Source organism: Coturnix japonica, chromosome 18 (assembly GCF_001577835.2).
Source record: "Coturnix japonica isolate 7356 chromosome 18, Coturnix japonica 2.1, whole genome shotgun sequence".
Lineage (NCBI taxonomy): Eukaryota > Metazoa > Chordata > Aves > Galliformes > Phasianidae > Coturnix > Coturnix japonica.
Genome location: NC_029533.1, coordinates 9,283,230 through 9,310,210, shown reverse-complemented (window position 1 = coordinate 9,310,210; position 26,981 = coordinate 9,283,230). Strand labels below are relative to the sequence as shown.

The 26,981-nt window shown below is 52.1% G+C and overlaps 3 protein-coding genes and 5 non-coding genes across 11 annotated transcripts; 4 read left to right on the top strand and 4 right to left on the bottom strand.

Moving 5' to 3' along the window:
* Positions 1 to 364: 364 nt before the first annotated feature.
* LOC107322327 (5-hydroxytryptamine receptor 3A-like) lies at positions 365 to 7,136 on the bottom strand. 3 transcript variants are annotated; one of them, XM_015880251.2, is made up of 9 exons: positions 7,048 to 7,136; positions 3,645 to 3,802; positions 3,250 to 3,294; positions 3,046 to 3,155; positions 2,366 to 2,532; positions 1,809 to 1,969; positions 1,459 to 1,669; positions 1,132 to 1,251; positions 365 to 972 (listed from the first exon to the last, which is right to left on the bottom strand). In XM_015880251.2, exons 2-9 carry the CDS (start codon positions 3,687 to 3,689, stop codon positions 764 to 766), a joined length of 1,068 nt encoding a protein of 355 aa, XP_015735737.1. In that variant the 5' UTR covers positions 3,690 to 3,802; positions 7,048 to 7,136; the 3' UTR covers positions 365 to 763. The 3 variants fall into 3 exon arrangements, with proteins under 3 accessions (XP_015735737.1, XP_032304175.1, XP_015735736.1); XM_032448284.1 differs by lacking the exon at positions 7,048 to 7,136 and adding an exon at positions 4,692 to 4,879; XM_015880250.2 differs by lacking the exon at positions 7,048 to 7,136 and adding an exon at positions 3,958 to 4,802.
* On the top strand, positions 4,967 to 5,039 carry TRNAR-UCG. Its single transcript has one exon. It is a non-coding gene; the product is annotated as a tRNA-Arg (tRNA).
* TRNAR-CCU lies at positions 5,399 to 5,471 on the top strand. The gene has a single exon. It is a non-coding gene; the product is annotated as a tRNA-Arg (tRNA).
* On the top strand, positions 6,694 to 6,766 carry TRNAR-UCG. The gene has a single exon. It is a non-coding gene; the product is annotated as a tRNA-Arg (tRNA).
* A 238-nt stretch (positions 7,137 to 7,374) lies between the features above and the next one.
* Positions 7,375 to 7,447, top strand: TRNAR-CCU. The gene has a single exon. It is a non-coding gene; the product is annotated as a tRNA-Arg (tRNA).
* A 418-nt stretch (positions 7,448 to 7,865) lies between these two features.
* On the bottom strand, positions 7,866 to 7,938 carry TRNAR-UCU. The gene has a single exon. It is a non-coding gene; the product is annotated as a tRNA-Arg (tRNA).
* A 202-nt stretch (positions 7,939 to 8,140) lies between these two features.
* Positions 8,141 to 10,493, bottom strand: MRPL58 (mitochondrial ribosomal protein L58). Of its 2 annotated transcripts, XM_015880254.2 has the most exons (6): positions 10,298 to 10,492; positions 10,087 to 10,123; positions 9,710 to 9,769; positions 9,033 to 9,115; positions 8,764 to 8,933; positions 8,141 to 8,347 (listed from the first exon to the last, which is right to left on the bottom strand). In XM_015880254.2, the coding sequence occupies exons 1-6, from the start codon at positions 10,445 to 10,447 to the stop codon at positions 8,263 to 8,265; spliced, it is 585 nt and encodes a 194-aa protein (XP_015735740.1). In that variant the 5' UTR covers positions 10,448 to 10,492; the 3' UTR covers positions 8,141 to 8,262. The 2 variants fall into 2 exon arrangements, with proteins under 2 accessions (XP_015735740.1, XP_015735741.1); XM_015880255.2 differs by lacking the exon at positions 9,710 to 9,769 and having other exon boundaries at positions 10,298 to 10,493.
* A 1,609-nt stretch (positions 10,494 to 12,102) lies between these two features.
* CDR2L (cerebellar degeneration related protein 2 like) lies at positions 12,103 to 26,728 on the bottom strand. The gene is made up of 5 exons (XM_015880296.2): positions 26,616 to 26,728; positions 18,145 to 18,257; positions 16,824 to 16,972; positions 15,862 to 16,026; positions 12,103 to 14,909 (listed from the first exon to the last, which is right to left on the bottom strand). Exons 1-5 carry the CDS (start codon positions 26,692 to 26,694, stop codon positions 14,024 to 14,026), a joined length of 1,392 nt encoding a protein of 463 aa, XP_015735782.1. The 5' UTR covers positions 26,695 to 26,728; the 3' UTR covers positions 12,103 to 14,023.
* Between the last annotated feature and the right edge of the window lie 253 nt (positions 26,729 to 26,981).

Sequence of the window (26,981 nt, the reverse complement as noted above, 5' to 3'; positions counted from 1 at the left end):
GTTCACCTTTGTACCCACACAGTGCAGGGAATGTGGTTCTGCTTTTGTGGATGAGTTGTTGCTTAGGAGACAGACTTACACTCCAGCTCCAGAGGATAAGTTACACCTAGCAGTAATCTGCAGGGTGTGCTCTGTCTCAGCAGCTCTAGAGGCAGGGGCTGCTTTCCAGGTTGATTGTGTTGGTTTGGGTGCAGCCAACTGCAACAGCAGCTGATGGAATTAGGTGAGATACAGAAGTTCAGAATCGTGATAGTTAAAACATCCCAAGTGTTGTGTGTCCCCCCCCCAATAATCCCGGTGATCCTGCTGTTCTGCATTTCTCTGTTTTGCAGATCTCACTGAAAATAACAGAAATGATGGAACAAAGGCTTCATGCTGTGATTTATTTAATTATCCGAGTAGGAATTCTTAAAATGTCTTTCCTCAAAATGAAAACAGAAATGAAAAAGGGCTCCATGTCCCTTTTCTGATATGGTTGTAAGAATTACCATTGGAAAGAACTGAGATCTTCCAGTTCTGTTATAGTTTTATCTAAATACTTTGGTAGCCCACGGATACATGTATGTATGTTTATGGAAGTGGAGTACAATGCACACACCATGCAGACCTTGTGCTCTGGTTGTGGGTTGGTGTTTTGTTTTTATCTAATTTAGGCAACTGGAACAACTGGTTCTATGAATTGAGCAGGAGAAGAAAATACAGCAGAGGGCTTTGAAGAAATAAAATGGAGAAAGACTGAGCGAGAACCACACGGAGCTGGACCTTAACTGCTCCATTTCACAGAAATAACAGCAAAAAAAAACAGCGATAAGAAGAAATGGCTGTAGAGAAGCACCTTCTCCAGAACTACCAGAACCGGGTCCTGCTCCGGTGTCTCCCAGCAGGGCCTGGTTTGCTGCAGCTTTTCCTGGCTCTTCTCAGTAGGATGCTTTGTGCCCGGGTTGGTTGTCATTGCTGGCTCAGGGTGCACACCTGCAAAAAGCAAACGCTGGGACGGGGCGGCGCTGGGTGGCTGACAGGGCTCATCTGGCTGGAGCTCTGCTTGTCTGGAGGAAACCCACCTTGACTGCACCCTGCAGGTGAGGTGAGGCAGCTCAGCCTGCTCGTTTCAGAGTTTATGGGTTGTTTTACCTTGTTGCACAGTCCTGAAAGCCTTGCCCAAGCGTAGGGATTTGTGCTGATGGTGCAACAGGAAGAAGGTGTCCAGCACAGCCATGATCATCAGCAGGAAGGTGCCTAAGAAAAAGAGCACTGCAAAACAACACAGGAAAACAAGTAAGTCACTGTATAACAGGTTTGGCTTTATTCCATCTGTAATACCCCTGAGAAAGGAGGAAAATGCTGCCTGCAGCCGGCTGGGAAAGTTTAACTTCTCACGAATGCTCGTGAATGTGCCCATAAATGCCCAGAATTCGTTACCTGAGTAAAATGCAGAATTTCATCAGTAATGACGAGTACCTATTATGGGTGGTTCGTTGGAGGAAGTTGGAAGCATGTTGTTGAGAATCACAGCCAACATGGAGCTGCCGAGAATGATGGAAATCTGGAAACTGACTTTCTCCTCCAGAGAGCTGGGTCCAAACAACACGGCCATGTCAAGCAGGTACAGGGCACACGTTGGGAGGATGAGGTTCAGGATATACAGAGTGGGCCGTCTCTTCATGGAAATCTGTTGAAGATGGACAAAATCTGAGTAAGAGATGACACAGCTCAGTGGACGCTTCCTCCCTAATGTGGAAAACTGTCTTGTTTCATACTTTTTTTTTTCTTTAATATTAGCGCAAAACAAAATGAATTTACTGCAGTACCATGTAGGTGATCACAGGAAATTCCCCGTCATCTATTTCTTCCATGTATTCATTGATGCTCAGGTTGGTGAACTTCCACTCCCCATCCGTTAGGAAGAAGCTCTGGCTGTTTACCAGCATCTCAGCTGGTGTCCGTTTCACTTTCATGGAAAGGTCTGTTGCTGTTTGAGCAATGGGGAGAGGAGAGAAATGGCAGAATGGAGCCTTCTATCAGAGGTCAGTTATTTCCTCTTCCTTCCCCTCCCAACACATGAGGAAAGCAAAAATCAGATGTGAACAAATATCAGGCTTCTCACAGCCAGGCTGTCATCTGGCTTATAAAGACCAGTCCCAGGGGACAACTACCCAGAGAACGTTCCAGATGCTTGGAGATGTGTTGCTGGGAGAGATGCCAACACGTCCCAACTCTGAGCTTATTTTCCCTCTAACTAAGCAGCACTCCCCCAACAGCGAGTGGTGCTGCTAAGGGAGCGCAGGGGTCAGCCAGGGTCCACCTCAGCTCTCCCTGTTGCACATTTAACCTATCTATCTGCAGTAAAACTTAACTTGCCACTTACCTGGGTAGAGAAATGAAGCGATGCTTATGTTGCATGTCTGGGTGTCAAAAGGGAACTTGAGGATCATCAAACCGCACGTTAGAGTGACCTGGAAGGGCAGGCTGGCGTTGAAGGTGCCGTTGTGTGTGACAGCGATGTACTCCAGGTTGGATTTCTGTTCGTTCACTCTGCAGGAGACAAATCAGGAGAGTGACAGAGCTGTGGGTGCTGCGATGATCCTCAGTCACACGAAAGCCGGGGCTGTCAGTGTCCCTTTAGGATGACTCTGTGCAGCCACACAGACATGGAATGCAGTGGAAAGGACGTGGGCTTTCTGGGGAAGAGGCTCAGTGCTGTCTCTCTGCTGACTCCCACCCTTTCTCCCTGCAGCCAAAGGACCGGTGGCCGCGCCCGATGGTGCTAAGGGTGATTTCATCCCACCACATTGTTCATCCCCCCTGCTGCTGCTTCAGGCTTAACAGAGCCTGTATGTTGCATTTCAGGAGATGCTACAAAATTACTCCACCACAATGTGCTTTATATAAGCTATCTTTCCCATTAATATAAGAGTTCCTCGGTTTCGCTTACTTACAGGAACAGCTTTTAACTGTGAATTTATCCCACCTCCTACAATATTACCATCGCTTTGCATCCACAGTATTTTTCTCCCGTTGGTGGGTAACAATGAAAGGAGAGCCTACCTTTCCAAAATGAAGATCGGGGGTGACCAGAATGAATCCATGGGCAGGACAATCTTAGAAATGTTACAGAAATCCCGCGGGTCCCACGTGGCAAAAGTGTTTGTCCACTCCTGGGGATGGAGGGAAGGAGAAAGGTGAGTGCTGGGCTCAGCCCCATCCATGGTGCTGGGTGGAACCACAGAGGAATGGTCTTACGGAACCTACCAAGCTCAACACGAAATAAAAGGTGACGGTCTGGAGCTTTTCAGCCTAGGGAAACAAGATGGAAGGTATTTAATTGATTTTCTTAGCTATACCCCATGTGGAGCTTTGGAGCTCTCCACCATTGCTCCTGCAGTGGACAGCACAGACTGTGGAAACTGAGCTCAGGAGGACAGGTTGGGTTGTTTGAATCCTCCAGAGCTTCCAAAATCCTCCAGATCTTAACAAACAAACAAATAAATAAATAAATGAGCTTCCAAGCAGCAGAAAGCTGACGTGGAAGCAGCCGACACACAGGTCTTGCTGACCCAGTCCTGCCTTGCAGAAAGATCAGCCCTAAACCCAACAGTGGCACAGATTTCTGTTATGAAGACTGGTCAACATTTGTGCATCCTTACCACAGACAGAATTGCTATTAGCATAAAATCCATCATCACTTCCATAGGCTCCTTCCAGTGCGTCTTTGGCAGTATCTGTGTGTGCAGCTTGCTGTGAGAGGAGATGTTCAGGTACTCAATGACATCGTAGTAGGTGCAGATATACCTGGGAGCAGCTCCTAATAGAAAAAAAAGATCAGGAGAGATCTCAACCTGTGAAGGAGAGACGTATGAAAGGAAGGGTGTGGGGTGTGGGTATCAAAACATCATCGATCCCTTCTCACGCAGATGAGAACAGAGCTCCTCAAAGCTTTTCCAGTCCTCTTGAACCTACCTGTCCCAACAGAAAGTGTGAGCAGTGCTATCAACACTCGCTGCATCTTCTGCTTCCAAATAAAGAGGCAGATGGCACTGGGTGCCTTATGAGCGGTTCCAAAATACGTCAGTTGTTATGCAGGAGTTGATTTGATATTTACTAATGAGGGGTTGGTGTTTTGTAAACAGGAGCTAGACTCTGTATTTGCATTGGAAGGAAGACTTTGCTAATGGATTGATGCACTCAGTGGGCTCTTGGGAGTGGTGTTTAGTTGTGGTAAAGGAAAAAGAAGAGCATTAAACAAAGATCCAACAATTTGAGGGAGAGAGAAGAAAGGGCTCGTATCCACAAAGGAGGGGCTGGGAGCCAGAGCCACTCAACAGCAAATCTTGTCTCATTTGCAGGGCCAGTGCAACGCTGCTGAAACAGAGCAGGAAAATGAGCTCTGGGGGGCAGAGGCTGCTCTCCCTTTTCCCTACGTGCTGAGCACTTTGTGCAATCACTGATGTTGTTTCTGCCTCCTAGTTGACACCGTGTCCTCCCGAGGTGCTGCTCCAAGTCCTCACCATTAAGATTAAAGTCTCAGAGACGTTTATTTTACATCTCCCTCTGCCCTTCCTTCGTCCATCATCATGAGTGATGCTTCAAATGTGGGGGATCGGCCTGTTATTGTGTTGGAAAATCCTGTTCCCTGGGACACTGCAGACAGCAGCCAAACACCTCTGCTGCACAGCTCTCCCATTGCTGCTCACCTCGGGGTGCGGGGGCTCCATTCCTCCACGCAGTGAATAACCCTGAACAGCTCCATCCCCAAATGCTTTTTCCCAGTTTCTCTGCTCTCGGTTTCCCCGATCTCCTCCATCGCTCCTTATGGGGCTCCCCAACCTTGGATACTATGGCCTGTGGATCCTCAGGTGCTCCATCCATCCATCCACCACCCACCATCCCTCCCTCCCTCCCTCTCCCCGTTTCCCGCCCGATTCGCTCCGTGCAGCAGGGCCGGGCCGGGCGGGGGCTGCAGAGCCGTGACCGCGTGGCCTAATGGATAAGGCGTCTGACTTCGGATCAGAAGATTGAGGGTTCGAGTCCCTTCGTGGTCGGTTGCCGTGCTCCCCCTTTTACAGCCGCTCCCCCCCCCGGCAGACGGGGAAGCGGCGCGTCCCGTCAGCGCCGTGTTGTTTTTTGCGGTGCGTGCGGGCTCATCCTGCAGCGCGGAACGAGCCCCGCGTGGCCCCGCGCCGCCCGTGTCCGCTCCGTCCCGTCCGGTTCCGTTCCGCTCCGTCCCGTTCCGTCCGGTTCCATTCCGTTCCGTTCCGTTCCGTCCCGTTCCGCTCCGTTCCGTTCCGTTCGGTTCCGTTCCGTTCCGTTCCATTCCGTTCCATCTCATCCCGCCCCTCCCCCCCCCGCCCCGCGCCGCATTTTGGGCCGTTCCCAGGAGCGGGAGCGCGCATCCCGCGCAGCCCCAGTGGCCTAATGGATAAGGCACTGGCCTCCTAAGCCAGGGATTGTGGGTTCGAGTCCCATCTGGGGTGAGCTGAGCCGCCCTTTTGGTTCCGTCCCCCTTTGTCAGCTGGTGCCGATACGGACGGCGCAGCCAGAAGGAATTTCACACCCCGCGGGGCAGGAAATCAATGGAAGGTCTGAATGTAACGTGAGAACTGGGGACTGAGCTCGGGCACGTCCCCGAGTCGTGAGGACCCTCGAGGACCCTCTGTCCCAACGCCCGGCCCCATCACAGCCCCGTGCGGCTCCTTCGGGCCCATCAGCGGGTGACGGACCGACGGGCGCATCCACCAGCAGCTTCTCGGAGCGGGACGGGGCTGACACCGACGGGCAGGATTAGCTGGGGTCTGCTGGGGTTTGTTGGGGTCTATTGGGGTCTATTGGGGTCTGTTGGGGTCTATTGGGGTCTACTGGGGTCTGTTGGGGTCTATTGGGGTCTGCTGGGGTTTGTTGGGGTCTGCTGGGCTTTGTTGGGGTTTGTTGGGGTTTGTTGGGGTCTGTTGGGCTTTGTTGGGCTTTGTTGGGGTTTGTTGGGGTTTTTGGGGTCTGCTGGGGGGGAGGAGGTTTCACTCCTCCGGGAATCCACGTGCCGCAGGAGCCGCTCGAGGCGGACGCTCCGCTGAGTCGCGCTGCTCCGGGACCGCAGCCCTGCGCAGAAATGCTGCGGGACGCTGCCCTCCCCGTTCGGCTGCATTAAAAAGCTGCTCGAGGGTCTTTTTGCCTGCAGAGTTAATGGACTGTAAAAGGCAGCTGCGGTCACGGTAACATCACACCAGTGAAACCTAAAGTGAAGCTTCCTTCCAAGCCGTTTCTCCCTGATAGGTGCGGGAGGAAATGACTCCGCTGCCTGGAAATGGAGCCGCTCTGGCCCAGATCGACCCCGGGCTGCACCGCGGGAGGAGCCGTGGGGGGCTGCGGACACGGGGATCAACACGGCCCCGCTCGGCTCAGCCCGGATTGGGACCGCGTGGCACTTCAGCTGCTCCTGTCCCAGCTCCGTGCCGAGCTCCGGCAGGAGGAAACAACGCGCGTGTGTGTGGGGGGGGGGGTGCTGTGTGTGTGTGTGGGTGCTGTGTAGGGGTGTGTGGGTGCTGTGTGTGTGTGTGGGTGCTGTGTGTGGGTGCTGTGTGTGGGTGCTGTGTGTGGGTGCTGGCTGTGGGTGCTGTGTGTTGGGGTTTGGGGGGGGGCAGTTGTGGGGCAGCAGCGGGACCTGCCGGTGTGGGACCCTGCTCCCAAAATTCAGGGTGAGGGGACCACGTGGCCTAATGGATAAGGCGTCTGACTTCGGATCAGAAGATTGAGGGTTCGAGTCCCTTCGTGGTTGTTTTAAGGTTGTTTTAAACCGCGTGTTGTTTAATTCCGGCTGCGTTTCCCCACGGGCGCAGTTTTGGGGCGGGCTGTGCCGCTCCAGCTGTGGGTCGGTGCGAATCGCAGCTGCGGCCGATTCGATAAAACGCCGGCGGCAGCAGCTGGTTTTGATCCCGCTTTGAGGAGCCCGTTCTTGGTCCATCCCGGCACTGGGGCGGGACAGACACCGTGAGACGTCCCCGGTTCCGTGCCCTCTCCCCTCTCCCCTTCCTCCTTTCTCCCTTTGCACTCTCTTACTTTCTAACCCGCGCTCTCACTGCGGCCCGTTCTGCAATTTCCCGTCGGTTCTCGCATCTCCGGCCGCGCGGTTCGTAGCAGGAGCTGCGCTCGTACCGGGAGCTGCGCTGCGCTGCTGGGGGAGGCGCGGAGCCGCTTTGACAACGCGCTGTCGGTGTATGGGCGGTGTACGTATGCTGTGTGCGGTGTATGGGCTCTGTGCGGTGTATGTTCGTTGTACGCGCGCTGTGTGCGGGCAGCTCGTTGCGGGACACACCGGGTGGGCTCCGCGCGACCCCCGCGGGCAGGAGGGAGTTAACCCGGGGCAGCGGAAGGCGGTTCGGCGCAGCCCCAGTGGCCTAATGGATAAGGCACTGGCCTCCTAAGCCAGGGATTGTGGGTTCGAGTCCCATCTGGGGTGGATCTTTTCCCCGCTCTCATTCCGGTTCTTCTTTTCCATCGCGGACTCCGTGCCCCGCTGCTCTGACCGTGATAAAAGTGCGAGTGCTCGGCCGCCTCCAGAACCTCCCGCGTGCAGTGACTGCGGGCAGTGACGTTCGCTGTTCACAATGACGATTGAGGCAGCAGAAATGCTTTTGTTACCGTGTTGTCTCAGAAATGCTTTTGTTACCGTGTTGTCTCTCTTACCCCCGGGTTCCTGCAAGGGCTGCGGGAAAGAATTCGTGTGTTGTTTGCTCCCATTCGTGGGCAGGGTGTGCAGGGATGGGGTGGAGCAGCACCGAGGCAGAGCTGCACTCAGAGCTGTGAACGTGGGGGCAGAGATGACCCCCCTTTTATTGGTTCCTTGCCTAAAAGAAGAGCGCACCACCTCATCAGCTCACCCCAGGTGGGACTCGAACCCACAATCCCTGACTTAGAAGGCCAGTGCCTTATCCATTAGGCCACTGGGGCCCTGCAAAATGACGCCAAATGCCCCATTTCGGTGTGTTTCCTGTACCCGCGGGGCCGGGTCACGGCGCTGCTCCGCGCTGCTGCTCACACTGATTCTACTCCTCCTTCCCTTCCCACCCGCCCGGTGCTGCTCGCGGGTCCAGCAGCAGACAGAGCTCTTACAAAGACGTGGGGACCCGATGAAGCACACGCAGCCCGCAGGTTCTGAGCATGTTTTTTATTTACATTTGCAGACAGCCGTTATCCAGCTCAGTTTGGTACCATCTACAGCACCAACAACATTCTCTTACAAAGGTACGTGAAATCCTTCCATCTCTGCTGCTCTCAGTCGAAATCCGCCTTCCTGCTCTGCTTTATATTTGAGTGTATCTTTTTCTGTCTTAATCGTTCACGGTTCATTTTTTCTACCCTAAAACACAAAGAAAAGATTCTTTAGTGAACAAAAGAAAAAAAGCACACACCTCAAAGAGCCGCTCCATGAAGAGCTGATGAATGTCCGCAGGTCTGGACGCCCCCAGTGACGGGATGTCACCTTGTTGTTGTGGCTGCTTTGTTTACAGAGAATCTCAAGGAGCGTCTGCCCCCGAGTCACATCACAGTGTTTCCTGAGAAGACACTTTGTGTTCTGATGTGCTACTTTAACCACAAGGTCCTACTGTTCTGTTTATAGAGTTGCTTCTAGAATGACAGTTAATTGTTTTTCTTTTATTTTCCCTCCTGTAAGGTGAAAATAATATGAAGATGGCAATAATACAAGAAGGATGGTGATTACCAGTTTCCCATACACCTCCCCTGTGTTAATAGAGGCAGTTTCAACGATGGTACCTGGCTATGAGTTGCTGTGTTGTCTCCTTAGACACCACCTTGGGCTTCTCAGTAGCTTCTGTGACCATGACTCTGATCTTTTCCAAACAAATCGCCAGGTTCCTCATTTGGTAGCGGCTCTGGTCGGAGTTGACGATCAGCTCACCAGCTCGGTTTATCTTATTTCTGTGCTGAGGAGGTAAAAAAGCACGACGTGATCACTGAAACTTTGTTAGACTTGGCAAACTTTAGTTGGAACAGTGAAGTGTTGGGAGGGAGCAGAGAGTTACCATTGATGCCATTTTTTCTCTTACAGCCTCTGGGATCCAGTCTGCTGTTGCCAGGTGGAACCTGACTTCTGCCTTGGTGTTCACTGGGAGGAAAAACGGGACCTTTTCAGCGCAATGGGCCGCGTTCCTGGGCTTTATGAGGCAGTTCAGTCTGCTCACTGTTGGCTTTGAACGTATGCTGATACCGTGTGAATTTCCTGAAGGATCACCACTTATTTCCTGCTACATTTTTGCACACTATTCTAAAAGACAATTTTATGGTATTTGAACTGCTACATGTTACAAGACTTACTGCTATTACCAGCCAATGCCTACCTGGCAGAACAGGAAATACTTTTTGTTTCCTTATTTGAGTTAAGCCAACAGTTTACTGCATGGAAAAGCTTAAGAATCCGGTTTGTTTGCTGTATGCTCACTGAAAATGGATTACAGAAGTGATGTTTCCTGTGACACAGGATGAGTGTTTCTGGGTAAACGACTGCTACCACTGGTCTCAAGCATTGCAAAGAATAAGGAGCTGTGTTAAGATGTACGTAATAATGAAGAATTCACATCAGGTAGTACCAAGGTGCTCTTTTAATTTCAAGCTCATATTTTATCGCAGAGCACTGAGAAGCAGCTTTCAGGCTTGGATGCTGACTGGGATTTTGCTTTAAGGCAGAGAACCCCCTTCATACCTTTGTTAACGTTCTGCCCCCCGGGGCCGCTGCTCCGGCTGTAGGACACAGTCAGCCGGTCTGGAAGAGAAGAACAGCAGCACGGTGCCCTCAGCTTTGTGCTGAGGAACAGAGGGAAGCCATGTCCCAACACGCTGTGTGTGAGACTGAAGGAAGCCCAATGGTGGAGCCTTCAGCTCAAACTGAACACTGGCTTTTCTGGACTCAGTCCATTTTAATTCTCAATATTTGCTCTTCATCACCAGGACAAGAACAGTGGGTGATGTGTTGTTGGAGCACACGGAGCACACAGCTCGATGCCGGCTCTGTGCTGCTGTACTGCACAGCTCCGTGCACCGTAAGTACCGGGCTCAGCCCTGCTGGGCCGGGACACTCACCCATGGGGATGCTGAGGGCCGCGGGCTGGGGCTGCGCCTGGAAGAGACCAGGGGAGGGGGCGGCGTGAGCGATGGGCGGCGGGGAACATAGAGCATATGGGGCACAGCGGGGACATGGGGCCCATGGGGCCTGTTGCCGTGTGGCCGCACTGAGGCCCCGCTGCCCCCGGGCCCAGCTCACCCAACCCCTCCCGCCCCCGCCCCCACTCGCCGTGTGTCCGGAGCTGCCGCCGTCCCGCGCTGGGTACAGCTGCTCCAGGCTGTACGCGCTGCGGAACTCGCTGCCGGTGGCGGCGCGGTGCGAGAAGCGGCTGCTGAGGAGCCGCAGCCCGACGGGACAGCGCGGGACAAGCGCCGCCATCTTGGCGCCTCACAGTGCGCCGCCCAACCCCGCCCCCTGGAAACGGCGCCCGCGAAATGGCGTCCGACCGGAAGCGGCGCCCGCGCGTTGCGTTCCGGGGCCGCGCGGGGCCGGGGAGGGCGGGGGGACGGGATGGAGCTGCGGGATGGAGCGGGGTTTGGTGGGAGCGGACAGCGGGGAGTGAGCGCGGGGATGGAATCAATCACGGCGGGGATGGAATCAATCACAGCGGGGATGGAGTCCATCACAGCGGGGTGTGACACGGGGCTGCCGTCACAGCGCTGCTCTGTAATCCCATCCGGACCGGGGCCGTTCTGATCCATCGTAACCGCAGCACTGGGTCGGAATCACGAGTAACGATGGGCTCCTGCTCTGCTTCCCCAACCGGCAGATGGGATGTAGGAGGGGGGAAGCAGAGCTGTCAGAGCAGATGGTGCCATCTGGTCACGTTAATTGGAAGCAAGGCACAGGTCCAGCGCTGTGACTGTGGCCGGAGGGCGGTGAGGCCTCCAAACAAACGACTCGTTACCAGCTGCCATCAGGGTCAGCAGCGCCGCTGTGCACAGTACGGCTTTAATGTGAGCGGAGGGGACGGGACGAGCTGAAGGTTCGTGCAGACACACAGAGCTGTGAGCAGGGTCAGAGCTGCTCGGGTGGCTGGACCTGGTGGGAGCGTCTGTGTTAGTGCTGCCTCCCACATCCAGTTCAAACTGAGAATTACTTTGTACTTTTGATAAACGCTGAAATTAGTAGTTCCCTATTTGGAGGTTTTTTTTTAGAATTTTCAGAGCAATTTGAAAAGTTGAAATAGAAGGTGGGATAAAAGGTCAAAACGTGCTTAAGTTTTTCCTCCTTTGATTGCTGAAAGTCTAAGTTAAGAAAAGAAATAACCAAGTGACTCTGAATCACAGTCATCAGGACATACAGATATATATGGTCACTCATATTTTTGGATGCAGAACAAATGCCCTCAGCACTTTGCTGAACAAAATGCTGATCTATGGCAGCTGCTTCTTTCATAAGCAAAGTGCTGATATCCTGTTACTCACATCAGTCATTTCTTGATGTCTGGTATTCAAAGAACCAAAACAAAAACAACATTGGAATTATGAGCTTAGAAATTATTCAGTTTTATAAACTTCTGAGCTAACAGAAGGGTGTTTTCATCATGTGGCAAATGCTCTCAGTCCAAGTGCACAACATGTGCATTATATAAATCATGCAGCAGCGTAGTTCAGTGTATCCTCTGTGCTTTCTGCAGAGAAGCCTGAAGCAGTTACTTGACCCAAATCATACATGGTATCAAAGACATAATTGTTGTGCTGGACCTAAGAGTAAAAAGAGCTTTAAAGGAAGTCTGAGCTCTGAGAGTACTAGTGCTTCTTTATGTCTGAGAAGAAAGCGTTTGGAAATATATTTAATCTGATGTATGTGTAACTGGGATGCCGATACACATGCTATTGTTTAAGATGGAAAGTGAAGGCAATTGCTCTTCCCACAGGTAGGCAACAGCCAGGTGACTGCAGAGGAAACACTGTCTGACTTAAAATGACATTGCTTCAGAGATCCCTGGTATAACTGTATGAGAGTGGTCATTCCAGCCACTGTAATAGCACAGAAACTGGAACACTGTGAGAAAATTGACTGGACGCAGCTTTTGTTGCCATTGTTCATTTTGTTTATTTATTTATTTTTAGTCAACTGCTTTCCATTATAAATAAATAAGGCATGAAGGTTCTCATACTGTTATAGAGCTGGTAGCCACAATCGTGCTGATGGCTCCTAATTTTCTTGAGCCGGGGCCATAGGGCACCTGAAGGGTGCAGAGCTTGGAAGCAAGGAGCGTTTGGTGGTGGGGAGTGGAGGAGAAGGCGCCTGGAGCAGGTGGGTTTGGGCATCGCACCCGCGGACTGACCTCTGCGGTGCTCAGCTTAACGAAAGACAAAGGATGGAGGGGATACTTTTTGCATTACCTCCATTGTGAGTGAAAGGGAGGTGGCTCTTCATAGTGCCAAGGCTCGAGACTTGGAGGATAGTTCAGTTTTAAGTCTTCCCCCTCCAAAGCCAAATTCAGACCGACATAAATAAATGTTGCAAAAATCCCAACTATTTACCCAGATTTTTGGGATGTAAGCTGGTGAAAACAGAATCCAGATTTGGCCCACAGTTTCTCCCGGCCAGCACAGGATAGGTAGCTTACACTGAACTGCTCATTTCTTGTGGCACAGTGCTCAGGGTGTTGACTAAGCTGTAATGAAATACTGCTTCTCTGCCTAAAACGTGTCTGTCCAAACAAGGTCAGCTTCTTTAGTTTATGAAAAATGGAAAGTGGTGATTCCTGAGACTGCAGTGGCCTTTTGGCTGTGTTTGCATGTCTACGGAAGCAAAAGTGAAGATATTCCAGTGCTGGAAGTGAGCTGGAAGGTAAGAGGTGATGACCTTTGGAGATGGTATCTCAGCCAAGACAGATTATTTCCAACAGAAGACTGAAATCTGTGCTCTTGACTGGGAACATGGAGCAAAAGCGTAGGGCAGTGTGTGATCAGCGCTGCCAGGGCCAGTGGTCTCAGTGCTGTACAAGTGCTGTGCTTTATCCTTCTACTTGCATGTGAGTCACTGCTAGGTAGCTTTGCAAGACCATGCAAGCTGTATTGGAGGAGCTTGCTGCAATGGAGGCAATGACGTCCTGTTGGATAGCACAGTGCAGAGGGCTGGTACCTGAACAGTGAGGTGAAAGCATGTGAAACTGTAACACTACTTCTTATCTAGCTTATGGACAAGCCCTGGTCATCAAGTTTCTGCCAGGCACAGAGATTCACCTGGGGTGAAGTACTGGAAGAGATTTAAAGTGAGGAAATCCTATATGCCTACAAAGTCTGGAGGGTATGGAGCGAGTTACTAAGTGACACTGATGAAGACAGAACAATCAGTTCTATGTTTCTCTTCAAGTTTTTCCAGTCGCAATGAGCTTGCATTGTAAATAGCTGAAAAACCTGACTGACAAGAGAATGGCTTGAACAGCAAGAAGGTACTGCCCTTTGGGGAAGGGGAAATTGGGGGTGGGTCTCTTGGATACAAGCATAGGTTCTTAGCCATAAAACCGACATGAAGGCTTGGGCTGATGTTCTCGAGCAGCCCATAAAGTTCTGATGGCTTTTACTGCTTTGCTGTGAAGCTGCACTCCAGCTGCTGCAGTGCTGGAGGACATCCAGGCTTTTGCTCACAGGTAACTGGACTGTAAGACAAGCTGAAAAAGGTGGAGGAGCTGTGCAGTTCTTTGTGTGTGGTTTCTGTTGCTGTTGAGATGTCTGGCTCATGCAGAGATCCATCATACAGACTCTGAAATCCTCTAACTACAGTGTACAGTTTGTCCAACAAGTCACCAGAGCCCCAGCTTAAAAACATGAACCGGGTCTCTGTGACGTTTCCTTGCAGTTATACCATGGACGCTCCCTTCCTGTATGAGAACATAACGTGAGGCCTCTCAAACCTTCAAAGCAGTGGGGCTGGTGGCGTTTCCTGGAGCTGAAGACTTGGCTGCTGGGATAGCACGCGGGGACTGCAGAGGGGCAGGGCTCATTTGCTGCTCTTGTTTTTCACCTTTGTGGCGTTGATGTCTGCTTTTGTTTTCTGGATGCGGGAGAAGATCTCCTTGAAAAGTGCCTTGTACTCGGGCTGACTCTGCTCCAGCCGCTTGTCCACAGCCTCCACGTGTTTGCTGATGGTCTTCTCCATGGATTTCCGCTCTTCCAACTCAAACCCTTCTCCCCGGAAGTCTCTAAAGGAGCTGTCACGAGAGATGGGGCGGGAGGTCTGCACCCCCGCGTGCCGCACGCTGTCCTTGTGCTGCCGGCATTTGCTCAGGAGCTCCTCGTACTTCTCCAGCAGAGCGTGATACTGCTCGTCCACCTCCCTCAGGATGGACATGCCCCGCTTGCGCACGTTGTTGGCATGCAGTGTGTAATTGCCCTCGTGCCGGCTCACGGCGTCCTTGGTGACGATGGCATTGAGAGCGGTGTCACTGCAGCTCTTCCGGACGGGGTGGTTTGGGGAAGGTGTCATCGAGGGCCCCTGACTTTTCCCTCCCTCCTCCTCTGAGAGGTCGATGTAATCTGCTTCTGGGGCATTGTTCAGTGGCTCCAGCAGGGCCTCGGACAGGTTGTCTTCCCTGCTGAGCAGATACTTCTTGACTTGTTTCATCTGCTGCAGCTCCAGCAGCTCTGCCTCCAGCTCCTTGATGCGCAGCTTGCAGTGCTCCATCTCACACACGCGCTGCTCCAGGTCCGAGTACTCCTGGATCACAGAGCTGTACTCCCGCTCAACCCGCTCCTTCCGCTGCTTCTCCTGGTTCACCTGGGACCTCAGGGAGTCCACCATGGCTTGGAGGCGTTCGTTCTCCCGCTCCAGCGGCTTCTGGTTGAACTCTGTTGAGGAGCTGTGGACTTGGAAAGCGTCTTCATACCTGGAAGAGCAAAAAGCATGTGAGCAAATCAAAGAACCATAGAATCATTACGTCTGGAAAAGATCTTTGAGGTCACCCAGCCCAACCCCAGCCCATCCCCCCACACCCACTGAGCACAGCTCTCGTACCACATCTCAGTTCTGAACACCCCCAGGGATGGTGACTCCACCATTTCCCTGGGCAGCCAGCTCCAAACCCTCCAGAATTCACAGAGCAAGGAGGCAGAAAGAGATGCTGATATGATGAGTTTCCTCTTCTTCGCTGCTCCCTTCCTGGGAAGCAATACAGTGCACTTCCCTTCTATTGGGAAATCATTTTTTCCTCCTCAGTGAAGTGCCTGTGACATCCTGTTCTGTTAGAACAGATTGGAAATTGAAAGCTCCGTGGCTTCCCCGGGAGGCATGGAGGGACGCAGGGGGTGCTGAACAGATTTCCATGTTATTGAAGGGCAGAGTGACCTTCAGAGCTGACTGCAGAGCAGCAATGTGCTGTGGGCATGAGGCATGGAGGGACACGGGGGGAATGTAGGGGAAGAACTGCTGGGACACTGAGTGGATTTTGCTGGGGGTTATTATAACCTCATAACATCCCCCGTGCTGCTGTTTGTCTCCTCTTGCAGTGAATGCTTTCAGTAAAAAACTTTATTGATTACTTATCTATTTAAAGAAGCCTCTATTGTGGACAAAGCTGAGCAAGAAACACCCTTAGAGAGTCAGTGAATTAGCACAGTGGCAGGGATTTAAGGAGGCCCAAGTGTGCAATAGTGCTTAAGGTGTTTGTACAGCATGTGGCATACCCTGATTTGTGCTGCTGGGGCTGAGGGAGTTGCTGGAATTGCCCTGGCTTTTGCTATAGACAGAGGCTGAACCTCTGCCTCCCTGCAGATGGGCAGAGGATGGGGCAGAGGTTGTAGGGCCGCTGGAGGCACAGCTCTGCCCTCCCTGCTGCGTACCTGGGGCTGGAGCACAGCTCCTTCAGGCAGGGGAAGGTGTGGATGGTTCGGCGCCGCTCCCTCTTCTCCCGCCGGATGCGGAGCTGCTCCAAACTCCGCATCTCCTCCACCTGCTTCTGCAGCTCCTCCACCTGGTTCTGCAGCCCCTCGATTGTTTCCGTCAGGCTGTGGAAAGAGCAGGGAGCACAGCTGAGGAGTTGGGCACAGTGGGCACGGATCTGTGAGACGGCTTTTTTCCCCATAGGGAGAGCTGATCCATGGAGGTCCCAGTGTGTGCCCTGAGAGCATGACAGTGCCTGCTGTCATGGCAGAGGCTGCCCTCTCTTTTGGGTGGGATGAGATATAGAAAAGGGAGGACTAAAGCAGTGCCAAGGGATATACCAGCAGGAGACCCTCTGTCCTCAGATCTGTTGGTTGAGTCAGCTCTGGGACACCAGTGCTGTCCTGGAATATTTCTGCGCTGCAGGAGCTCAAGCACTTTTCTCTTTCTCTTGAAGAAATAAACACTGGGCAGAGATTTTGTTTTATTCTGGCTGTGGGCACAGTTCCTAAAGCTGCTCCAAAACTCCCCCTCTGCTTCGAGACTCCCCACCTGCACAGCTGTTTGCAGAAGATGCTGTGGCACAAGGACGTGGCTTAGTCTGTTTCCAGGGCTGACCTTGATCATGAGGCTATTGTATGAGAAGAAATTATCAACAAACTAGTCTAGCTAAATGCTGGATGTGTGCCCAGTGCGCTGCTGTGTGCTTAGGAACTCCCCTGTACCATCTCATGTGCCTCTTATTGAAGGAAGCTCATCCTCCATGCAGGAAGGGCTCTGTGCCTGTCTCTGCCTGGTCCCAGCTGCCAAACCTGGCTGATAAGAGAATGGCTGGAGCAGCGAGAGCAAGCTGAGCTCCAGGGCAGAGGGAAAGTGGGATAGGGGTCCCAGCCTCACTGTGTGGGACCAGAGGAGGCCGTACCATTGTATCTTCTGTTGAGATGTCTTGCTTTCCAGCACAAGCTTCTGGTTTGCCAGCTCCAGGTCCCGTGCCGTCAGATCGAGCTGCTCGTAGACTTTGGCGTGCTGCTCATTCATCTGCCGTAGCATTTCGAGCTGCTTGGTCAAGTACTGCAAGAAAATAAAAAGGGAAAAAACTCCACATCCCAAATCCAGGTTGTTTCATGGGCAGGAGTTCCTACAGCCTCAGCTTCACTGTGTCTTGTGGCCAGTTTATCCTCCAGCTGATTGAAGTCTCTTCCAGTGGAGGTGTTCATGCTTACATGACTGTGTCTAAAACATGACTGACCCCCCGCCCCCATCCCCTGTGAAGAGCATTAGCCTCACTCTCTCTATTTGGCTTCTTTTTTATTCACAATACCCCAAGGAAATCGATATCCCTGAGAATGTGACCCTTCACTGGAGCTGAGTGTGCTTGGCCCAATGGTTACTGCATCGCTGACAGATCAATCGCAGAGGCTGCATTTCTGTAGGAATTCAGGCTGCAGAAAATCTGAATCTGTGAAATGTGAGAGCTGCAGCCACAGCCCCTTCCTGTAGCCTCTGAGTCGTCTAAAGCTTTCACCCCGCACAGCCTGGCACAAGGGCATTGGCTGGGATCAGACCCTAAATCTGGGGCTGTGAAGACACAAAGCCCTTCTCCCCCCTCATCACAGTGTCACGTGCTGGGAGTTCCCTGCCTGTCTCTGCCCTGTGCTTTAATGTAAATTGGCAGTTTCCATTCTTTTTTTAACTCACAGATCTCTGGAAGTCTTCCAGTAGATGCAAACCCACCCTGCGCAGTGTGTTTAAGCCTCTCAGCTTGGCACTGTGGGCAGTAATGCCCCGACCCCAAAGGGTGCATGAAACAGCATTGCAGATTGCAGCTCTATGAGAAAAAGCTGTTTTGTGCCTCGGACAAAGGAGGCTGTGTTCTGGGGGGAGCCCAGGGGCTGCCTGAGAACAAACGTGATTAAGAGCGCCTGGAACCAAGGAAAAGCAGCAGCGGAGTGCTGAGAAATGAGCGCAGAGGTTGGTGGGTGGGCAGGAAGAGGCCACTTGTGCCCCAGCTGCAACCAAAATGTGGTGCACATCTGTGCAGGGGGTAGGAGGGTCAGCCAGCAGGGGCTGGGAGCACTTTACCCACACCTTAATCCACCCTGCTGCAGGCGCATATGGAAGGGACTTCAGCTTCCATCCCCCATGGCACATCCCTTCCTGCAGTCTGTGCTGCTGGATCTGACAGTGTCACTCCAAGGTGACAGTGGTGACCCAGCCGCTCCCGTCCCCAGGTGTGTTCCCACCTCGATTTCCTGTACTTGCTCTTCATTGGTGGCATACATCTGCTGCAGGGACTCCTCCAGCTCCTTGTTGCGCTCCAGCAGTGTCTTCCCCAGCTCAGCAGCCAAGTGCAAGTCTGAAGAGCAGAAGGGACAAAGTCGCTGTGGTTCCTGCTCCAAGCACAGCTTGCTTTGCACAGGGCTGCTTTAGCAGCAGGTTTTGATGCAGATACACGTTTATAAGACATTCAGAATCTGCCCTATTCCATCTTGCTAGGCTGCAGGAACAAGGGGTGGCTGGGCATGGGACATCCTACGTCACCTTTCTGCATGGCACCATGTGCTGTGCAGCCAGAATCAGACCTGAGGTTTGGCTGAGGCTGAAGATCAGTCCCCCATCCCATCCTCATCTTCATTCCCATCTCCTCTGGGGCTGAGTGAAGCTCAGCATCCTTCAGGATACGAGCAAGGGTTGGCCAAGCCTCACAGAGCCTTGGGGATGCTCTGTAATGATATTGTTATCTCTAATGAAGGGATTGCCCTGCCTTCCCTGTCAGCCTCCATCCATCACCACTAACAGGGTGACATGAGCAATAGAATCGTGCATGGCCCCAGGGGTTGTCAGGCCTGCAGCCTGCTCTCCTCTGGGTAGCTCCGAGGCGAGGATTAAGGCTACGTATCCCCTTGCTGCCACCTCTGAATGCTTTGAGGAGGCTGCTGAGATTTTGGGGAGTTAGGAGGAGCGTAGGGAAAATAGACATTGACAGTGTGAGCTGCTTAAATTACTGAGTTTGCTGTCCTGGGTAAAGAAATTCCATCCCAGGACTCTGTGATTCCTACATTGGCCAAAACTTGAGCTCCTCAGGTGATGCTGTTTGTGAGCTTGTGGTGGCACAGCTGGCTCTGATCGTAGCCCTTTGTTTTCAAAGCAATTGGTTGTCTTTATAAAGCCTGGCCTCAGCTGATTGTATGGGTGTTCATTTCCTTTGGTGCTCCCATGGAAGAGGAGGATGTCTGGCTTGTTTGGTGAAGAATATAAGCCTTCAAAGCAAGAAAGTAGGAAAACAGGTACTGGTGTGTGTTACTGCTCCTGCCCTGGTATTTCCTCAGCCTGAGGCTACCCTGGTCTCCAGCCTGCAGCTATAATGTGTTTCATAGAGGCTCTGCTGGGGCTGAGAGCCGCTCCAGTTTCTCCTTGCAGTTAATTTGGATATGCAGTTGATTGGGAAGCAGTGATAACTTATTAATAGGATAATAGGAGGGGAATCAGGACCTCTTGGGTATATCCTGTGCCTGGGAAAATTGCTCGTTTTAGAAGTCATGTTGTGAAATGAGGCTGATGCTGGCTGCTTGGATGCAGTCTCTTACGTGGGAGGAGTGCTAGGATGTCATCCTCCTGTTGGGTAAGTGCTGCTGTGTTATTAGTTTGAGTGACAATTGCTTTGGTCTCAGTGGTGCTGGGTGCTAAATCCCCAGCAGCTGTTGTGTGTCCTGAGGTTTCCCCTTTGCCATGGGCAGGGACTTCCAGCAGTGCTCTCATTCAGGGTGTTACTCAAGGAAATGACTTTTTAATTACAGTCATCATTGTCACGCAGCTACCTGGTCTGAGGGCTGTGAGCCCTCCTGGGCTATAGGGATGTATCCTTCTAGGACAGACTTTTTGTTCAGCACTGAATTTCTCTGGTTTCCAAAGTGCTCTCAGGGGAGCAAGTGTTTGCTGTGCCAGCTGGGGACTGGAGACAGACACCAGCAAAGATGGAGAACTTGTGCCTTTAAGCTGCTTGGGCTGGCACTTAATGGCACTGCCACCTTGCCAGAGCCTGTGTCCTTACTTGGAGAGGGGCGTGTTGCAAATCACATCTGTCCTACCTGATCCCTGCAGCAAGGAGAGCCTGGCACGGAGCAGAGGGCTTCAGGTAATGAGTCAAGTGTGTCCCCGTCCCCATGGATTACCCCAATGCTCTCTCACCATATGGCATCCAATTTAATCAGCTGGAGTTGAGTTAAGTGGATTACATAGTGTGAGATCCTGCATTGTAATTTAAAGGACTCTGTCAGCAATAATTTAATGGGGGAAATGGGCAGCGTTTGGGGACAAGTGGGAAAGAAGAAAGAACGGGGCTGAGCTCCGAGGAGGAAATTGATTCTTTTCTGTTGTGAGCTTAAGGGCCGGAGAGATTTCAGGCTTGAAGGACATGGAGGAATCTGTTCTTTTGGTGTCACTAAACTGCCTCAGCCCTCATCACGTCCGCTCCCTGCCTGCCAGCTGAAGCATCCCCCTAATCCTGTCTGCCCCACACCTGCTGAGTCCATTCCTTCCCACCTGTTGTTTTCCCTGGGCTGTAGGAGGGAGGGGATGCTGTAGGGATGTTTTAATGTCCTCTTTAGAGCAGATTCATTTTGATTAGAAAAGCTGTGATTAGCTCAAGCAGGCTCGGTTAGCACACAGCTCCTCTCCACAGAGAGCACAGCAATCTGGGGCTGGGTGTGAATTTATCCGTGAGATGTTCCAGTGCAATAAGGGCTGTTCAGGGATTCTCTCTACAAAGTTCCCCCTCGGTTCTGTATTCCTCTTTGCTTTTCCACCATCAGGTTGGGCAGGCAGTGCTGTACAGCCTGTGCTAATTCAGCAGTTAGTGTGATGCCTCCCTCCCTGCTCTGTGCAGGAGAAATGAAGCCATGGTGTGTGGCTGAAGGCAGCACCCCTGAAACAGCCAATATTCAACTTAAAAACGGTGCCCTTAGGGACGCTGGATCTGTGGAGGGGATTGAGGAGATGGCATTGATTGAATTCGCTCTGGGAGGTGGGGACCATGACCCTGAGAATGAATACAGCCGTGGAGATGCTCTGCATCCTAAACAAAGATCTCCATCTAGAGAGAGAGGGCTGTGCCTCCCTGTGAGCTTCTATGGGAAAGCAAAGAGGGCGATAATGAGGAGAGAGTGCAGAGGGTGGGAGGGGAGCTGGCATTTGATCTGGGCGCTGCCTCGCAGAGGGGAGCTGCTACTGCTGCAGTGTTTTCCCTTCATCCTGGGGGACAACTGCCTTGCAGCTGCAGAGGTGACCCAGAGCTAATTGTGCTGGGTCTGCATCACTGGGTAACGCCCCCCAGAAAGTCCTGATTCTGCAGCAGGTTGTCACTCTCTTAAAGAGGCTGCGGAACAAGGCACAGGGTGTTCCCCTGCTGCAGTCCCTGCACAGGTGGATGTGTGCTGCTGTGGGGCAGCTCGCATTATGGCACATTCCCCATCCTTCCTCTGATATGAAATCCAGCTCCCTGGAGCTCTCAATGGTCAGGATGGGGGAAACCTGGTCCATATCATCAGGAAATGCTGATTTCCAGCAGGTACTGAAGGGCTGATGCAGACAGTTACAGGGGTTTAATGCCCCTCTGTTCCTGGGGAGAGCTGGTGGTGATCCAGAGTTGTGAGAGCCAGACAGGTTTGCAAGGGGTGTTGCAGGTCCTTGGTCTCATGCTGTGTGGGGCTTTATGCAGGACATGTCCTTTGGTTCAGTGTCTATTTAGGAATTACTTGTCGTCCCTTCCTAAATAGCCCACAGTGAGGGCTGCTCCTCCTGCTGCTGCCAACAGCAGATTTACCCGGTGAGGACTGGGGAGGAGCAGTGAGCAGAATCCTGGTGTGTGGACTCTGGAGGGAGCACAGGGTGATTGTGAGCTGATGGATGGGGCAGACCGAGAGTTAAGAACTGATGTTTAATGCTGTTGACGTTTAATTTAATTGCATTTGCTGTCTGCTCCATTACACACGGGTACTTAGAGTCAAGGGCAGGTGCAATTATTCCTTTCAAAATCTAAATAAATGATGCTATGCTGGTTTACCCCAGGGTAGGGTGTGCTTACTGCTCATTTATTTTTCTCCTTAGTTGCAAGACATTGTGCTGTCTGGATACATTACAGTGAATATCAGCTTTTGTATATCTCTAACTGCTGCTCTGTGACAGGTGATGGAGGGAATCAGTGCTTAGCCCATGCAAGGGAATGCACTGGGATGCAGATGAAGCAATTGCCATTGCACATCTCACAGCCAACCTGTGGGCATATGTGAAAAAGCCATGTCAATGTGCCCATTCAACGGATCAGAAGGAATACTGAATGAATACGTACAAGGGAGATGAGGAGAAGTGAGGAAAGAGGAGAGAGAAAGGAAGCCAATATTTTCCTGTGTGCAGCCTTCCTCCAGGCAGCAAAGCTCTAGCTAATTAATTATGTTGGGATGTGGGGAACCGTGAATAGAGAGAGGCTTTTACTCTTAAAGCTAAAGACACACATGCATGGACTGCTGCCATGTGGGAATCCCCTGATGGTTCTGGGGGCAGGAGGCTGTAACTGACCGGGGAGGACCAGCACCCCACCTGCAGCTATTGCTGGCTGGCTCAGCTGCTCCTGCTGGCGGGGGCAACCAAGTTCAGCACAACTGCTACAGCTGCCCACAGTGTGGCAGATAGAACCATGGATGGATGTGATTCCATCCTCGAGTTTCCTTGGCCCACAAGGAAGCAGTGGCTGGGGCTGCTGTGGGCAGGAGGTCCTTCAAGGCTGTGAACACACAGCAGTTCCTCATATGCTGCTCCTTCCCACAGCTGGAAGTATGTGCCTGAGGTTCAGCAGACGTAGAAAGGAGTTTCTGTGTCAGACAGGAGGCTGGTCCTGGGAGTCACAGTGTGGGATTCTTACTCCCTGTTTGCCTCCTTCGCACAGCAGGACAATTTACATTTGAGGAAAATGCATATGGATATTTTCTGCCCAGAACTGGAGGCTCTCACCACCTTCCTCTCCCTGAGGACTAACTGAAATGTCACCTTATTTCCCTGTGCTTTAGTCCTTCTGTTCATCTCCAAGCAGCTCAGCAATGAGCCCCTGAAAACCTTCCACTTCCACAACCTACCTGCAGCAGTGCGTGGCTAAATGAGTGGCTGAGCTATGCAGGGCAGCACTGTCCTGCCCTGCTGTGGGGATGAAGGAAACCTGCTGTGCTGCTGGAAGGTAAGCAGGGCTGCCAGGAAGGAAACAAGAGGGACAGATTTTGGAGTGCTACCTGCTCCCGGTGTTTGGGCAAGCAGAGTGTGACTGCAGCTGTATGGACTGCTCTGTGTAGGCTGAGTGATGTGGAAAATTGCTGGGTATGGTTGCAGCTGGTCACCAGCATACTGCTGACCCTGGGACTTCACGTGGATGAGTGAGGAGTGTGGTGCAAGCTCAGCACCTTGTGTCATTTTTCTTCTTAGCAAAGCAGTCAGGTGCTTGGCAGGAGGAGGAGGAGTTAAGATACTTAAATCTGGAGACCTTCAGAGGTGACAGCCATAAGGTCCTTAGCCTGCATTGCAGATGGTTTGGCCCAAAAGTTTCTGTGGCTTCCCAGGAGGAGAGGGTTGTTGGTCTTGCAGTGGTGATGGGATGGCTCTGGTTCCTTGTCCTGCTGGCTAACACACTGAGGTTGTATTCAGTTTCCTGAGGGTGCTGGGAGCCCTACTATTGGGGTGCACTCTGCTCCTCTGGTTTAGACCTGAGTGATGGCAGAGAAGAGGGAGGCTGGGAAGATGTGGATATGGGAAGGAGGAGATAAGGCCAAAGAGCTGTCAGATGGCTGCTGGGTCTGTTCTGCTCTGTGTGGATCCAGATGTGCTTCTGCTGGCACATGGCCTACTGAACACAAATGATTCTGATGAGCTGAAAAGACATCCTCACTTGTCCCCAGCTCAGATCATCTAATTTTAGCTTCTATTCATTCTCTCTGGGTCTGGTTGTACATATACCCTGTGCTCAGGGTATGGTGCACTTGTAGCCACATCGCAGCTCCCAGTGACTGGAGAAAAGTTTGCCACAGCTGTATCCTGCTGCAACACCTACAGGCACTGCTCCCCCAGGCTGGGTAAGAGGAGGTTGTGGCTGAATCAAAGCAGTCCTTGATATCTGTTCCTGCCTGGAAAGCTGGGCAGTAAGCAAAGCCATGCTAGTAAGCAATCTGAATTCAATTTTTACAGCTTTCATTAAATCATACAAATGAGACAACCCAGAGGACACTACTATTATTTCCTTATTGACTCTCATGGCTAGGATGTGAGCCTATGTGTCTGCCTGCTGAGGTGCTTGGTATGTCACCTTGAACAGTGTGGGAGTATTGTTAGGGAATGGGCCAAGGGTTCTGGAAGGCACCAGTCCCACTTGGATGTGGTGGGAAGCTGGGGTCAGGGTCCTACTTCCTCTGAGGTGTGTGATGGATGCAGTCAGTCACTGTGGGCCCTTCAGGAGGGAAAGAATAACTGGGGTTTGTTCTCTTGGGAAAGTGGAATTGATTCAGCAAGCCAAAGCTCTGTGGAGAATGGGGAGGAAAGTAACAGGTGCTCAGCATGGAGCTGAAAGGATGGCTTTGTCCATGGCACTAAAATGGTTAATTAACAATCATCATGGAGCTCCTGGTTAAGCCATCTGTTGCTTAGCAAACAGTTTTGGATGTAAATATAATAAATGTTTGATGCTGTGAGATGATGATAAGGCCAGCAACCAAGTGATGCACAGCAGAACCGTCTTTCCCCTAGCTCATGTTGCTGCTCGTTTCTCCCACCCTTGCTCCCAAGGACCAGTCTGTAAGTCTATGCTTTTGTCATCTGCCTTCCTGGCTGCTGCCAGCCCTGGGTTTGGCATTTCCTTGGCATGCTGCTCCTTTCAGTAATGCCAGCACGACTCTTCATCATGCTGCACTGGATGTCTCGCTGTGCTTCCACTCCTAATTTCCAAACTGACAGCGTAGGGGCTGTACCATCCCCAAAGACCTCTGGATGCTGCTACAGCAGACATGGACCAAATCTGGCACTGTCCTTCATAATGCATTGTGCAAATTAATTATGGTTGTGATTACCCTGCAGGACCTTTCCAGCTGGCTGATTCCAGTTAAAGCCTTTTCCATCTCTCCTGACTTTGTGCAAGCCTGCGCAGCCCCCTTTCTTACAGAGACAGTGAGCCCCACAGTTGGGCCTTGTTTTGGGTCTGTTTTCCAGTCTTGTGTGTGCTCAAAGGTGGAGCCTGTCCTCAGCATGAGGACATCTGGAGTTAGCTTTTCTGCATGTACACGGCTGGGACAGAGCAAGGAATCTGGCTGGCAGCAGGAAGGTGTTCTTAGTGTTGGGAACCAGTGCTGACTCACGAACCTGACACCGGGGACAGCGTTAGGCTAAAAATCTGAGTCCTGTGTTGCTCAGCACTCCCAGCTACTCATTTGTAGTGCTGCTGCTCCGCAGTCTGCTTCCTGCACATGGGGCCCTGTGAATTTCTGAGGAGTCAAAGGCTGCACTGTTTACCCAGCTGACAGCTCCATCTTCATCCTCTGCCCTGGTTTAATCTGAGTGTTGTGTTTAAAAGAAGAGGGCCTAGTATCCAGCTACTAATGCTTCCTGTCAATTGAGAAATTGAGGTCAAAAACCAGCTGCAAAATCCCTCTGGGCTGGCTATCGTTCCCTGTTGGGCCTCTGCCCTGCAGCTGAAGCTGTGCAAACTTCAAATCATGACATAATGTACTGGAGCGATGGTGGGCAGCGACACTGCAGCTGGGCTGCAATGTCCCTGTTGGCAGTCAGCTGGATGGAGCAGATATAGAACCATAATGCATGTAGAGCATAGCGCATCAGAGGGGTGACTGCATTTGGGTACTGAAAACTGTTCTCTATACGTTGACAAGCCAGTGCAGTTAATTCTTGGGCAGCTGCTCTGAAACACTTCTTTCAGCTACTTGCTGACTGCATATGGACTCAAAATATGAAGGTAAGCATTCAGAAAAAAGAAGCCCTGAATAAACAGTTACTAACTGTACAGCTTAGGATAAACCTTACAAAGAACTAGTGCAAATGCAGGCAGTTGCTTCAAAACAGATCACACAAGTGAAAGCTTATCTTTCTCTGCCAAACCTATTTTTGCTGTTTGAACCTCGGTGTTCCTTTCTCTCCTTCTCAATTTTTCCCACTTTTAGGGCCGACTGGAGAAACCTCCAGCAGTAATAAGGTGATTTAGAAGTGTTCTTTGCAAGTAAGCTCAGACAGCAAGAGCTTTGGGCAGCGCTTCCAGCACCTACATCTTAGCAGTACCTTATTTGTGATGATCTGTTTCTAACTGGTGTGCCCGATGCCCGCCTGCAGCTGGAGATGAAGGCAATGTCAGAACTATCCATGTTGGATTCTGCCCCCAGCATGTTTTCTGGGGAGCCAGCTTGCTGTACCAGCAGAGGACACCCGGCTGGAGCTGAGGGCAGATCTGGGCTCCCTGCGTCTCAAACTTTCCCTGCTCAGGAAAGCCGCTATGGAGCAGCAGAGCTGACGTTTCCATGGAGGTGAGGCTGCAAGATGAGGTGCTGGGTTTGCCGAGCAAACAGAAGCCTTGAGATAAGGTATCTCACCCCTCACTCGGGATTTTCCCCCTCCCCCTGTTTTTTTCCTCTGCCCTGGGCTTCCATCCCTGGCAGCTGGCCGCGTCCCCCGTCCTTACCCTGCTCCAGGTCCTGCTGGTCGTACCAGGGCTCCTCTTCCTCGCTCTGAAACTCCTCCATCCTGTCGGCGCTCAGCATTTAGCAGCAGCGGCCGGGGGAGGCGAGCAGCATGCGCCGAGGGGGCCCCACCGCCGCCGGCAGCGGGGATGGAGGCAGGGATGGAGGCAGGGATGCGGCCTCGGTGCCCCCGGCGGGCCGGGAAGCGGGTGGTACGACGTGGCAACCGGCTCCCGCCGGCTGCCGGGCTCTGCCTTCTCCGAGGGAGGCTTCTGCTGCCGCCGGGGTCAGGGGAGGCTCCGGGAGATGGGGATTAAATGGGGACGCAGCCGGAGGAGCGGGGGGGGCTCGGCTTGCACGGGGCCGGG

Coding starts and splice junctions, on each gene's coding strand:
- MRPL58 (XM_015880254.2), bottom strand. CDS start 10,447: ATGGCGGCGCTTGTCCCGCGCTGTCCCGTCGGGCTGCGGCTCCTCAGC. Junction 10,124..10,297: donor GCGGCAGCTCCGGACACACG/GCGAGTGGGGGC, acceptor GGTCTCTTCCAG/GCGCAGCCCCAGCCCGCGGC. Junction 9,770..10,086: donor GGCCCTCAGCATCCCCATGG/GTGAGTGTCCCG, acceptor CTTCTCTTCCAG/ACCGGCTGACTGTGTCCTAC.
- CDR2L (XM_015880296.2), bottom strand. CDS start 26,694: ATGCTGAGCGCCGACAGGATGGAGGAGTTTCAGAGCGAGGAAGAGGAG. Junction 18,258..26,615: donor CCAGCAGGACCTGGAGCAGG/GTAAGGACGGGG, acceptor TCTGCTCTTCAG/ACTTGCACTTGGCTGCTGAG. Junction 16,027..16,823: donor TCTCAACAGAAGATACAATG/GTACGGCCTCCT, acceptor CTCTTTCCACAG/CCTGACGGAAACAATCGAGG.
- LOC107322327 (XM_032448284.1), bottom strand. CDS start 4,866: ATGGATGGAGCACCTGAGGATCCACAGGCCATAGTATCCAAGGTTGGG. Junction 1,252..1,458: donor CAACGAACCACCCATAATAG/GTACTCGTCATT, acceptor GTTGTTTTGCAG/TGCTCTTTTTCTTAGGCACC. Junction 973..1,131: donor TTTCAGGACTGTGCAACAAG/GTAAAACAACCC, acceptor TGCTTTTTGCAG/GTGTGCACCCTGAGCCAGCA.